The 14,602-nt window shown below is 32.5% G+C and overlaps 1 protein-coding gene across 1 annotated transcript in view; it reads left to right on the plus strand.

Moving 5' to 3' along the window:
• Nucleotides 1-14,602, plus strand: part of LOC110996390 — a 111,422-nt gene that overhangs the window by 29,497 nt on the left and 67,323 nt on the right. The window contains exons 3-4 of the mRNA XM_022264032.2: nucleotides 11,018-11,081; nucleotides 14,041-14,171. Coding sequence (XP_022119724.2) covers nucleotides 14,049-14,171 — 123 coding nt within the window. The 5' untranslated portion in view covers nucleotides 11,018-11,081; nucleotides 14,041-14,048. The remainder of the gene's footprint in view (nucleotides 1-11,017; nucleotides 11,082-14,040; nucleotides 14,172-14,602) is intronic.

Consider the following 14,602-nt stretch of genomic DNA (forward strand, 5'->3'; position numbering starts at 1 on the left):
ATATAAGTACAAAGAGGTAGATACACTAGTAAAAGAAAACACTTTCTAAACAGATTGAAGCTATGTATTATTTTAATTTATAAACTTTTAATTTTTTTACATAATTTGATAATTTTCTTGACTTTTCGCGTGCTTTACAGCGTGCGTTGTACGATGACTGAATGTCAAAAAGTATTACAGCTGTATAAAAAATGAGATGAGGGGGATTTGCAGAAATGACTCACGGTGTCCTCTATTAATAATTATAATTTTATAATAATAAATAGCTTCAAACCGTTAAAAAGTCTCATCTTAAAAATACAAGAAAAAGGGACATTTTAATTTAACACACATATATACACATACATACATTGGTGTTGTTCATATCAAATGCCCAAAGCCAAAAATCTATTGCTTTGGTAGCGCCCATAATAATGTACTATTATTTTGTCCTTGATACTATAATAAATAATGTCTATCATAGTTTGTTAATAACTAAGTAAGACTTGGAGCGAGGTGAAATGTGAGGTTCAAATCGAACTCGATGGAGACTCAGTGTGGACCCCCTCAGCCCCATCTAGGGGTTATAGGACATAAGGTAATCATAGTTTGTTAGAGTATCAAATAAAGACCCTTTGTATTATAAATAACCAGCGGCCCGTCCCGGCTTCGCACGGGTGGACACTTATTTATTATTTTTTTGTAGATATTGATATGTTTTTTAATGTTATATTAATCAGTGATAATGTAGCTTTCAAATTCTGAAGGAATGTTTATAATAGATCCAGTACATTTTGAGACAATTCGTTGCAAACATACTTACATACAAATATTTCCCCTTTATAATATTAATTGCGGATCTGACATATATTTGAAGCGACTGCAGCTCTATGTGCTGGGCGGTGAATCTAAACCATCCAGGTATCCAGCCAGCATACAAAAAAACATTCAAATCAGCCGTTTAAGAGGAGTTCAGTGACATACACATGTTCAATAGAACTATATATGTATATGTCTTACTATCTAACTTAGATCAAACTGCGATGTGAAAATTTGATTAAAGTCGGTTAAGTAGTTTAGGAGTCCATAGCGGATAAACAACGTTATATATACGAGTATTTTACATATATAGATATTAAGATTAGTATATACCTGGGTGTTTGTTATTGAACCATGTATTACAGACATTGCAATAGGAAAGAAACTTTATGAATCTGACCTATTACACGGGCGAAGACACTCCCAATCGCTACTAAAATATCGTTTAACTGAAGGTTATTATTGAACTATTTTAAGAAAATCTAGTTAATATCAACGTCGAACCGGTTTAACTAGTAACATTATTAACTGCGTAAATTTTCCATACAATTATCATTTTATTTGTTCCATACATTATCTGAATCGTTTAGAGAATTATGTAGTAATCGTGGATAGTGCTCTATGGATTTAGCGTGCGACTGTCATCCGTTCATGAGGACATAGGTTCGGTTCCCGGCTGTGCACCTATGCACTTTCTTTATATGTGCGCATTTTACCGAAACCGGCCTAGACACAAAAAAAAGACGTCGTGTCAGGCACAGGGCGCCGATCACCTACTTGCCTTTTAGATTCACAAATTCATATATAGGTACTTCTATTCGTACGGAATAAACTGTATAATTTAGGAATTATTTTTCTATAGGGTTAAAAAACTTTTACTAATACCTATTATAAAAATAGTAACTATGTGTAGAAACTGTACATAGTCGTAAAAACAACTGAGCGGTACCAAAAATTATTTGTTTTTAGGTGTGCGGTGTTGCGGGCACCTAGTTAAGGAGTGTGTTTCATACACACACAAACACACACATATATATATATATATAGGTATTGAACCATTGTCTGTGCATAAGACAGGCTTTTTGTCTGTAAACATTAAACGAGGCATGGATATTTCTGTCGATGAAAGGGTTTAAATAAACATTTATGAATTCATCGTTCTTTTTAACGTACTCTACTTGAACTCGTACAGATTTAAAATTGTATCCAAATTAAAAAGCGAGCCTATAGTTATTTCGGCTCTCCGGCCTTTTTCCATTTCGATGAGTTTGGAGTGCGTCCAGTGACATTATGCATCGGTGCACTGCAAAAATTATAATTTTTGTATATACAGCTGAGTTTTTTTCTTTAGAAATGACTGAATCGTTTATGAATATATGAAATATATCCACAGTATACGTTGTATGGCTTACGTGAAAATAAACTTTCTTAACCTTCATAGTAAAAATAATTGTAAATTAATAAATAGAAATATATTATATACAAACATACATTTTATTTTATTCAATTTAAGTTATACTTGCATGTTATTTTGAGTTTCTTATTGTTAAATTTATGCACTTCTTGTACTTTACAAGTACAAGAATTTTTATTGTTTCATATTAGGGTTGCCTGGAAGAAACCGCTTGTTAGCGATAAGGCCGTCCGTTGCCTACTAACTAATGTAACCTATTTATTTTTTGTTTATTTTATATGATGATTTATGTATATTATGGTAACGAAGTATATTTAAATAAACAAATTAAAAACAATTTGGTCCTTGTGGCAGTGTACCTTTATCATTTCTCCACTCTATTGCTAAACTTATTCGTTGGGCGAGGAAAACACCAACTTTGGAATAACCGGGATCTACTAGGAGCCAACTTAAATCCAAGGCCCAAGAGTCTACGCCCAAGGGAACGAATTTGGAGGAAATTATCGTTGAAATTTATAGTTTCTTATTAATATAAAACCAATCAATACATGAGAAATATTGTTAATTCATACTTTTTAATGCATTTTTCTTAATTTAATTCTTTATGTAATTTCTATAGCACTGTAGTGCAATGTTTATATGGTGTTTCTAAGTGCCTTTGAAATCACTGTTCCTTTTATGTATGTACAAATGTATTTTCTTTCTGTTAATATTAGTTTAACTTACTTTCATAAAAAATCACAGTTATAAATGATTCTGTTATTTACACTTATTGAATTAAGAAATAAATCTAACATATAACACGCGAGTTTGACTGAAACAAGTTTACTATTAAATTTACTTTTATTATTCATATATTAATTCAAACACTCCAATAAAATAAAAAAGTCAGTTGCGCTACAACGTCTTTTAAGTCTTGGCCTCTTCATGATCATATTTATATCTAATTTGCAAGTAGGTGGTCAGTCTCCAGTGCCTGATACACGTCGTTGACTTTTAGGTCTAAGACATGTCGGTTTCCTAACGATGTTTTCCTTCACCGTTCGAGCAAATGTTAAATACGCACATAGAAAGAAAGTCCATTGGTGCACAGCCGGGGATCGAACCTACGACCTCAGGTATGAGAGTCGCACGCTGAAGCCACTAGGCCAACACTGCTCAAACACTCCAATATATTATTCCACAAAATTAATAAAAAATAAAAAAATAAATTGAATTTTCTAATTCAATTTAAACACCCTGTATTCATTCATAATATTTCACCAGTTAATTTCCACTCTTTAGAAAATGTAGATATTGAATTTGTGCGAAAATATAACTTGATTGCGACCATTCAGCTTTCTAAACACCTTTGAAATTGTATTTCATTTATTTTCAAATGTAATTTAAGGTTCGATCATTGAACATCACCGAAAAGGCATGTAAAATACTAAAATAACAGGACCTAAAATTAAGCGTAAACGAATCTCATTGCAATTAAGCCAGTTTTGTGTCAATAAATCAATGTCTGAATTGATTGTAAATAGTTCTATAAAAATAGTACCGTCCCGATACAATTTTATATTAAAATGTGTGTCTTCACTGAATACTTTGATATTTAGACCCCTCGTATGCAGTATGCGTCGATCGATACCCTTTTTATATTTCAATCTTAATATATATATTTCTTGTGTGCGTGTGTATGTGACTGAACTCCTCCTAAACGACTGGACCGATTTAGACGAAATTTTTTGTGTGTGTTCAAGGGGATCTGGGAATGGTTTAGATTCACAATTTTGTCCGCTGGACAATGTTTTTTTAATTAATTTTCAATTTATTAGTTGTTGTTGATTTTGGAATGTTTTACATTGGATCCGACAGACGGCGCTACCATCGCAGTGTCAAATTTTAAATAATATTCGAATTTTAATTTTAGTCTGTCCCGAAATTTAAAAAAAGTTTTGTTATCATTGTGTTATATCGTGTGTGACCATGTGCTGGATCGTTAGATATTGTCATAACATTTGAATAATAATTTTCATCAAAATGGCTTATTAAAAATTGAAATTTTGAAATTAAAGACGTGTAGACAGGACAACGTCTGTCGGATCCGCTAGTATAATAATATATTGCGTAAAGAGGTAATGGCAGGCGCAAGCATACTTTTAAAGTCAAACCTGAGGCCCTATCACCTTTCGTTGGGAAATCATCCTCATAAGCGTGAGTTAATGATATTTCTGTATATATATTAGGAACACGATGTTATTTTCTAGGGCAAATCAAAAATATTTATTCATCTAGGTAAACAAGTACACTTATGAACGTCAAAAAATTAAATTAATTTTAAATTTACATTTACTACCAGTTCGCAAGTAGGCGTAGAACGGGCAAGAAGAACTGGCAAGAAACTTTCCGCCACTCTTTTTGGGCCACTTGTGAATGAACAAATTGATAATTATTGTTTGTGTCTTGAACATTTTACATTTCATGTATCAATAGACGAAGACAAATATATACAAGATAGTTCAAAAGTTTATCGAAACAATATTAAACTAACTAAAGCTCTGATTCCCTGTTGTTATCTTAATAATATATTATTCATACACTTTAGATTAACGTAATTATAAATTGAAATCACATGCACATGTTACGCTTGAAGTCCAATGACAACATTGCTCTCAATTTTTGGCAGGCGTTTTGGTTTGGCAAATTTTTGAAGTGTTGAATTTTAAATTAAGCCTTCGAATCAAGAGTACTTCCCAGTCGTGGGAGGCTCTTACAGGCACTAATTGTTTGGCTGTATAACGAGAACTGATATATCTTTGTTTATGAGATGATTTAGACTTTCTACATTGAAATTCTAATATATCAGTAATGAATTAATATAGTGAGCAGCGTATGTCTAGTTATCAAATTCCAGACTTTGTTCCATAATCCAACCCGGCCACAAATTATGGATTTTATTAAACGGTTCTATGGATTAGACCTGTCTCATTAGAAGCCTATTTTACAGTGTGATTTTGCAATGTTGTCCAGTTTTTTTAATTTTTTTTTATTATCTGCAAGTAACCTTACCACCATAGTAACCAACATAGTACTTGTTATAATATATTAACCTTTAAAATAAAGATAAAGAAAACGGGTTTAAAAATTTATTAGTCTTAACTGAATATTACATCATCAAAAGGGGTAAAGTGATGTTTACGTAGATGATCTAACACGATTTGGGAATCAATTCGGCGGTAAACTATGCCTTAGAATGTTATTCTATAGAGAACAAAAGGTAAACAAAACAATAGGTGTTCACTTTAGCGTAAATAAAGCTCGTTCAACAATATTGATTATTAAACTGAAACAGTGATGTAGCATATTTATCGAACATTCCCGATACAATGTGTCATGTTTATTCAAATATTGGTTATGAAATTTTTTTAAAGAATAAATAAAACAGCGGAAAATAGGCTGGGGTCACGAACTATAGTCAACCACACTTGCCGGCCTTATTATAAAGCTTTGTAGCGACACTTACAATCTACAGCTCTAACAAATCGCACTATCAAGGGGTTTTTTAGCCGCTAAACATATATTTCGACGTGAGCCGCTAGAACCTTTGAGCCTGTCTGTCTGTATTTATTTTCTTTCCACATCTAACTCATCTTATAATGTGAAAAAAAATAACTTGAATTGTTTGTTTGTTGTGTTGGATTTTGAATTGTTGTCAAATCAATAAAAACATGTTTTTAATATTTATTTTTATTTGACTGTACTTTGAAATGTTTTGAGATAGCCCTAACCAAACTCTGTCCGTATTTCAATTCATTTAATTATTGGTTACTGTGTTATTACTGATTAATATTAAGGAATGCCAATTGTAAGTATACTATTGCAGTACGGCGCAAAATATTAAATTGTAAAAGTAAAATTCAAAGTAAAATGTATGTTTAGGTTAAAAAGCTCTTTGTTTAAGTTAACTGCAGCCGTGAAAGGAAAAAAAAGTGCGCCTTTGAAAATTTTAATAGCAATTTATCTAGCTAAAAGCTATGCTTTTACTGCAGGCGCAATGAAAGTTCGCGTTAAAATTAGTCACTAAAAGCATTCTTATTAATTATTAATAAAGGTGCTGGCCTGAATGTTGATTTTATTTTAACCCTTCAATTTAACCCTTTCAATGTAATAAAATTAATCAGCCTCAAGTGATTCCGGGAATATAATTATATTAATTTCAGTTGACTGATTAATAGTCACTGGGGCTTGAGAAGTAAATGCCAGGCAGATATTTAACTTAATCTATCGCAAGATAAACTTATAAACAAAATTTTCCCGCTTAGTTCGCGAAATTTTGGTCATAAATATGTAATGCATAAATCGTAGAGAACGCCATGAACATTATAATGTTACTCTAGATCTATAATCAGCAATATTTTCCAAATTTCTTTTGCCAAAACCAACCTAAGAGTTCAGGCACCTCTCGTTCGAATTCTTCGCAATTTTAACGGATTGTACACAGCTCAGCTGATAGAAGATATATTCTGTAGTGTTGTTGTTGGCTGCCTTTCTCAAATATATTCGCTGCTTTTTCTGCTTTTCCAAAAAAAATCTGGTAATTTTATGTTATTATAAATCAAATCAAATAAATAATCCTTTATTCATACAGTAACATAATGTACACTTATGAACGTCAAAAAAATAAATATACATTAAATGCTTCTAATTTTACATTTACTGCCAATTCTCAAATCAAGGGCGTAGAACGTATGATGTCGTAAACTCAATATACAATACATATAAATAAATATTCAAAAATAGAAGTCGGCTGATTTGTTACTAAAAAGCTTAAATAAATTTAATTTACATTAAGTAAATGGATTAAATAGTATACGTAGTAATTATATCACAGGTAGGCCACATCTTAAAAGGGTTTATAATGATTGTATGTGATGAGGGACCGACCCATATCAGGTCCCATCATTTGCAACTCCCATTATTTTGCTAACTACACCAATTTAATCGGTGTTACTTTCAAAAGCACGAGAGTCAAATGCCATAATATATATTATGTAAAATGATGCGATTGCTAGTCGGGTTAGACGAAAAAAATAAATTTGCTAGTGTTCGTATTCGTTAATAACTCGGCCGACTTACGCCCAAACCCAATAACCTATCTCAATCCATTTTTGACCATCTGAGATAGAGATCTTAATCCAAATATTGATAAAAGTGTGCCAATAACTAATGGACAGATTGATTATAGATCGGATATCAATCGACTGTCACGGTCTGATCTTAGATTGTGGATTACCGGATAATTACCGGATTTGGGCTTTAAAGACATGGGTATCATATATTGTTGTTCATGCTATTACTGTACTCCAGAATTCAAATTACGGCGACAAGTCAAGAAGTGGGGTTTGAAAGGCAGAATACAACATACCGTATCATGTCGATGTCCGTCATTGCACAACTGAATATTTCTTAAGGCAGTTTTTATTAGCTAATGTAATGTTTAATGATTTGTTAACATAAATTACCTTTAAAAGATATCTCTTGCATCCGCTTAAGTAGTTGACCCTGTTTGTTCTGGGTATAGTGGGTTATGTTACCAGCAACGCCTCAGAAGAGAGCTTTTGTTGTTTGCTAGATGTGTAATAAATAAATTATATACTATAGAGATACAACAGTATGCTAAAAGAATATTTCATGACGTCGCCATTGTCGGTAGTGAACACGCCTTTTATCTTGAGCTAATGGCGCGGGTTTACGACGCACTTATTGGATCGATGCTGACCACTGACCTACATGAACTACGGTTAAGGGACGTCCCATGATGTCAGGGAGAGGATAGGTCTACGTCTCATGCTAAAGTGAATTTAATGAACGCCGCGGCGTTAAAGATGATAATTTTTAATCATACTCAGCAACGAAATAGAGCTAATCGAAGAAGGATTATAGGAGAAAATTCTTCTTAATCAATTAATTTTAATCTCTATAGCTACAAGATAAGATAAAAAAATCGATTTACTATTAATATTTAAGAAAATGCGAACTAAAGAACTTAGCAGATACCTTTCACTCTGGTCGGTAGGGTTAAGCCCACGATCCCGTTGGCTTACACCGCTGCTTCCATCTCTGACGGTCTCCATCTTGGTAGCATCAGAGACGTAGCCTAGGGTTGTGATACTAAGTTCGTCAATGGTTAGGCTGTCACCCCGTGGCCTCTAACATAAGTAACAAATAATACAGACTATTTACTAAGTCTTAAGGCCATTTCCAAATAGCCGCTTTTCGCCACTTTTTCTCGACAGTCATACTTATGCTGTAAAATTTATTAGCTGCAGGAAATCTTGTACATATAATATCTTTAAAAATACGTATATTTTGGAACATGAGATCATCAAGGTATCATTTATTCCACGTCATTAAATTTGAAACTGTAGGCATCCCTACTCATCGGCAAAGAAGACTCTCGGCACACTTTTAAAAAAGTCAATCATCAAACAATACTACAGCAATTAAAACAAATATAGCAAATTAATTTGAAGTTTGTGGATATTCACTTGTCTTTTTTATAATAATAATCATATACTGAGATGGTATATTTTTGCGAACGAAACAATTCCCATATGAACCAGTCGAGGTAGGAGGCCTTCTGTAAACTAACCCTATTATAGACAGAATAGATAAAGAGCAATAAATGTTATCCATATAGGTTAAGCTGGCAGCTAAAATCAGCTTATCAGATAGCCTTAGGGCGGGACGGGTTCCTGAACTAGTGATAACATCGCTATGTTCGTGATACACTGACCCGTTACAGTGTCTTTGAATAATACGTTTTAATTAATTACATATAACCTTTTTATGTTAAACCTCTTTAGGGGCTTTAGCTTTTATACAGCTGGCCAGTTAGAAAAAAAAACATATATTAACTTTATAAATTGATTGATTTTGGGAACATATCATGATTATTATTTATCTATGACTAGCTTGAATTAAATCTGCAATTATTTTGTAGCTTCATTAATATTAACAATGTTCGTAACTTGCGAGTGATTGTATTCTGAAGTGATGTAAGATTGTTTTATTAAATTAGGTTTAAAGACTTTGTTTTTTCTCAAAAAAGGCAAAAATTCCTACATGAGAACAATACTTCAGGTTAACATAACATTGTAGTCGTTCTCAAATAATCACAAATCGTACATGCAACAAACGACCGAAGACCAATTATAAGAAAATGAAATTAAAAGTAATTTTGTTTGACACATTCACCCAGCCTCCATTTAAATGCATTGAAAGAAGTAATATTTTTATAATTTTGGGTAGTTTATTATACAGCTGTGTGCCTTCGTAAGTAAACAGTTTTTTGCCGTAGTTCGTGCGTATTTACATGATTAATATATATATGTATATAAATATTTAAGTAAATTTGTTTTAAATAGTTCTATTTAATTACTTAAAATCATTGTCTTACAAATTCTACCTAATAGGTGGGCTGAAATGTTCATAGGCTGAAATAGAAAAAATCTATTTTTTTATATTTCGGCTATTGCTTCATATTAAAACAAATGTTACTTTGAACAGAGCTATTGAAGTAAATTTGTTTCAATTTCTTAATTGATTTCTGATGATTAAATAAAGTAAGGTGGTGTTAATGAACTAAAAGGTAACTACAAAAACCTAAATCATTAAAATTTATGCATTACAACTTGGATATTGAACTATAATTCTAAGTAAAGATAATTTATTCGGCATTACTGTAAAGATATTTAAGTATTATAAGTATGAAATTAACAAATTATCGTTTGCTATAAACATGTCTAGGACCTTGTATGCGTACCATACCATTAACCCTTCGGGGGTTAGAAGCATTTACTATTCATATTTCTGTAATAACACGAAACCATAACAATATTATGGAATTGGTTTCGATACATTGCTTTTTATATAGTATTTTTTCTCATTCTATGAATTTGGGATCGAAATTTTATTCCTTTCAATAATCGTTTCACTCACATGAGATTACGAAAACAAGTTGATCCATTTGTGTGGTCTCTCTCACTATTCATGGTAAATGCATCTATCGCATTTACCATGGGCATCAGAGGAGATTATCGGACGTTAAGGCAGAATAAAAAATACATCCGTATTATCTCGACGTCCGACGTTCGTCGTTTCGGAGCGTTTCTCAAGGCAGTTTTTACCGCCCACCACCAATTCAAGTATTCCCGAACCAATACGATTTAAGGTCCTTCAAGAGCGTACCAATTCTTAAAAGGCTGGCAACCCACTTGCGAGTCTTCTGGCAATCTAGGTGTCCATGGCGATAATATCCCGTTTGTCTTTTATTACTAAAAAACTTGCTTATCATATCTTTAAAATTTTTCAGTTACGCTTAACTTTGTATTTCTATAGGAACAGCACAATAGTATACACTTTAAAAACGTTTTATTATTAATTATTACTTATCTATAAATTAAGTAAATGAAAAAAAAATTAATGATAAGAAATATTCATTTGTCTTTTATTAACAAAACTTTTACAAATTAAAAGAAAAACACTTTTTTAACGGATTGAAGTTATGTATTATTGTAAACTTATAATTATTTAAACATAATTTTAAATTTAACCGACGTAGATGATGTTTTAGGATTTATAAATAAAGGCTATTGAACAATAAACTAACATCGGCTTAGCAGACAAAAAACATTATATATACAGATAACGCACCCACTAAAATGGGTGTCTATGGGCTGCGATAACTGTCCTTTTTGGGCGTCCTACAGGCTGGTGCTCCCTATTATTAAAAAAAAATAACGTATGTTTTTGTTGCAGGCGGATGGGCGCAACCAATCTCCCAAAATCCAATCATCTAGGCCCTCCCCTGAACCTGCCGCAGGTAATATCATTTCATTCCTGCTTTTACTAGTAAGTTTACTGTTAACTTAGTATTGCAAAGAGATATTCCATCCAATAGTCTTGTAGTATTCATTTAATTAATAACTTCATGTATGTACACTTTTGTATATTAAAAGATAGGCAATCAACCAAATAATCGCGACATTAGCCTTATAAGTCATTTATTTGTGTCCTTTTTATGACAGTTTAATTTCCATTGAAATTGTTCTGGCGAAACACAAGATTAATTATTATAGTCTGCACTCCGATTGGGAATCGACACGAAAACAGACCTTATAGTTCCTTGCCCAAACCGCGTTTGTTGATAATTATATTTTTTTTAATATGTAATATCTACCCGCTCACCGTGCATAATCTAAAAATACGATTAAAAGACTGGCTTACGCGATGTTGAAAATGCTCTGAGACGTAATACGTACTATGTAGTTACACATTTCATTCAGTCACTCACATGCACCCATTCGCTCACTCATTCGCTCACTTTGACCCACACACTCATTCATTCATTCAGGCATGTTGTAAACAGTTGAAAAAACAAAAAAAAATATATATTTAATTAAAAAATATGCACTCAAAACCATTTACGACGACATCGTTTAGAAAAACATACTGGTTATATTGACCAAAATCAAAGGTCCCGGCTGATTTCTATAGTATTTGGTACTTAATTCTAGACTATCGTTTTTTACGACCAAATATGAGTTGCCACTTCGATGTCGTTATAACAGATTTTTACTGTTTATTATTTTTTGTATCAAAATTACTACGTATTAAGTTTGTAATTCAAGAGCTGAGAACACTGATATTTTTTACTAAAATGGTTCCCAAATCTTACACATTATACTGAATTGTTGTCAAAGAAATAAATACATTTTTATTTTCATTATCAGAGACTTGCGTATAAAACTGTCAATATATGTTTGCTTTATGTAATCTGTGCACGTCCAGATATGTTTAACGTTTTTTTGGTGTACGAACGTGTTCTATTATTCAGAGGGATCTTCGAATAGTTATAATGGACTGAATATTACTTCACCTTGTATTAGAACACCAACTGTTTTTTTATATATATATACATTTATAGCGTTATAATTTATATAAGCTTTTCAATAGTTATGTTTTTAAATGTCTATTGTAGATTCCACGTAATCTGCATTCGTTCATTTCTCTAATTTAATTTAATTTCTCCCCTGTATTAGAGGGTGTAGGGTTTTCTTTAAAATATTAAGTAGTCGTTAGTTTAATTTCAGATTTTTTTATCCATTATGTAGTTATGTTTTCTGTTTCGTATATTTTGTTTAACAATGACATCTGTTTTGGCTTTGTATATTGTCTAAGTGTATACTGTAATGATGTATAATAAATAACTAATTAATAAATAAATAAACATTATTTATAAATACGTAATGTTATTCGGAAGAATTTTAAACTTGAGTGAGTCCTTGCCTTAATGACGTGACCATTAACAGAAAATTCTTTAAGAAATTTTAATTGGCTGTTTCTTACTATGAAATTTTTATTATGCCTTTATATTTTAATTTTTATATTAAATCACGGAGGGTTTCTCAACGATGAAACATCTCAGCTACCATCTTGTCATGCTTCATGCATTCACGCTCGCACATGCTTATGACATAGCCCTTCTTAAGTGCGTCCAAGATTGTCCTAGAAATTTACTTTACAATTATTCCTGAAATCGAGGCATATTAGAAAAGTCTTATTGCACCGTTATACATAAAGCAGTCATGGTATTTTTCATCAAACCATTGAGATTTCGTCAGAGACAGACGAGAAAGTTTACTATAAGAGAGTAGATTAATTTAGTTGAAATAATGCAAAGAGACTTATTTTTTTATATTCTTTTAGTAAAGTGGAAAAAATAGCATGTCAGCAATGACGCAACCTGTAGACACCTACAGTTTCCAAACAAGTTTTTACGAGGCTTTTATTGCATAAAATTCTAACATTACTATAAATCACAAATAATTTGAATAAAGTCGATGTTAAAAATATTTTTATCTTAAACTGAACTTCGACTTAGGGTCCTACAAGAAAAGAGCGTACCAATTATTAAAAACGCCGGCAACGCACTTGCGAGCCCTCTGGCATTGAGAGTGTCCATGGGCGGCGGTATCACTTAACATCAGGTGAGCCTCCTGCCCGTTTGCCCCCTTTTCTATAAAAAAAAACTTTATAAGTGATATATATGAATATATGACAATTCATAGAAATTTAGATTTGTATAGAAAATTATACAAATTGTATTAAAAGCCGAGCTGACGAGAACTTTATTACCGTATTGACGACTTAATGTAGCCATGGAATAGTCTGTGGTAGGCCTCGGAATAACGAATTGATCCTTAATAGGTAACGTTTTGTAACAAACTGTTTTTGTCAGTAAACTCCTCATCTACTTCATTACAAACTGCTTAATCACTCGTTTACTATGCGAAACTGCTATATCACCGTGTCGTAGTGGCTTTAGTAGTGAAAAATTGTTGTTTTGGGCATGATTCATTAGGATGTACCTTACTTGACTCAAATATCATATTAAATATCAATACACATGCAAAGCCTACCTTGTATGTGATTATTTGTTAGTACATACAGTTTATTAGTTAATTTTTCGTTATGTAATTTGGTTTTCCTAATTATACGTATATAATGTTTGTTTTTGGTTTTGTGTGTAATTTTTTGTCAATGTCAAGAATGCAGAACTTCTTGTCGATTAGGTGCACCGGTTAGGACAGGATTTCTCAGACTAGGATCTTCATTGAGTTGAAAGGGAAAAATGATGATACGTACTACATAAACGATTTACGTAGTAGATTTAAGTACTTTTGTCTCAAGATCACGATTTTACGCGAATTTATTAGAGAAATTTCGATGCAGAACAGGGAGTTCAATTGTCTTGGAAATAATCTTAGTGATAATCTCAGGTGACAGTATGACGGTTGCCCGCGGCGAGGAATCCCCAGAGCGGCTGGGCGGAGCCCTACGGCGCCTCCACTACAGAGCTACACGCCGCGCCCACTCCGCTGCCGCTCGACACCACTCCAACACGCCCAAGGTTTGTTTACACTAGTTTTTTTAGTACCGACTTTTATCATGCCTATGTAAATACATGGTGAAAGCACATATGTGGCTTCGTCGCAAGTGCTTCAGTCTTAAGAATTCTTTCACCGGAAATCAAACTTTCAGGTTGTGCCCTTGCCATGTGCGCAATATTGTAAATATTTGTTGTTATATAAAATATGCCTATTTTGAACGTCCGTATTTTTTATTGAAGTGAAACTTCTTTAGAATCGTTGTGATTTCAAACCCGATGCAACGGAAAAGCGACAGTAAAAAGAGACAGAAACATTAATTCATATGATTTAACGTGGGAGAAAATGAGATAGATAAACTTCTTTCGAATCGTCGTGATTTCAAACCGGATGCAGCGGTAAAGAGAGACAGAAACATCAATTCATAAGATTTAACGTGGGAGAAAATGAGATA

Source organism: Pieris rapae, chromosome 5, assembly GCF_905147795.1.
Source record: "Pieris rapae chromosome 5, ilPieRapa1.1, whole genome shotgun sequence".
Taxonomy (NCBI): domain Eukaryota; kingdom Metazoa; phylum Arthropoda; class Insecta; order Lepidoptera; family Pieridae; genus Pieris; species Pieris rapae.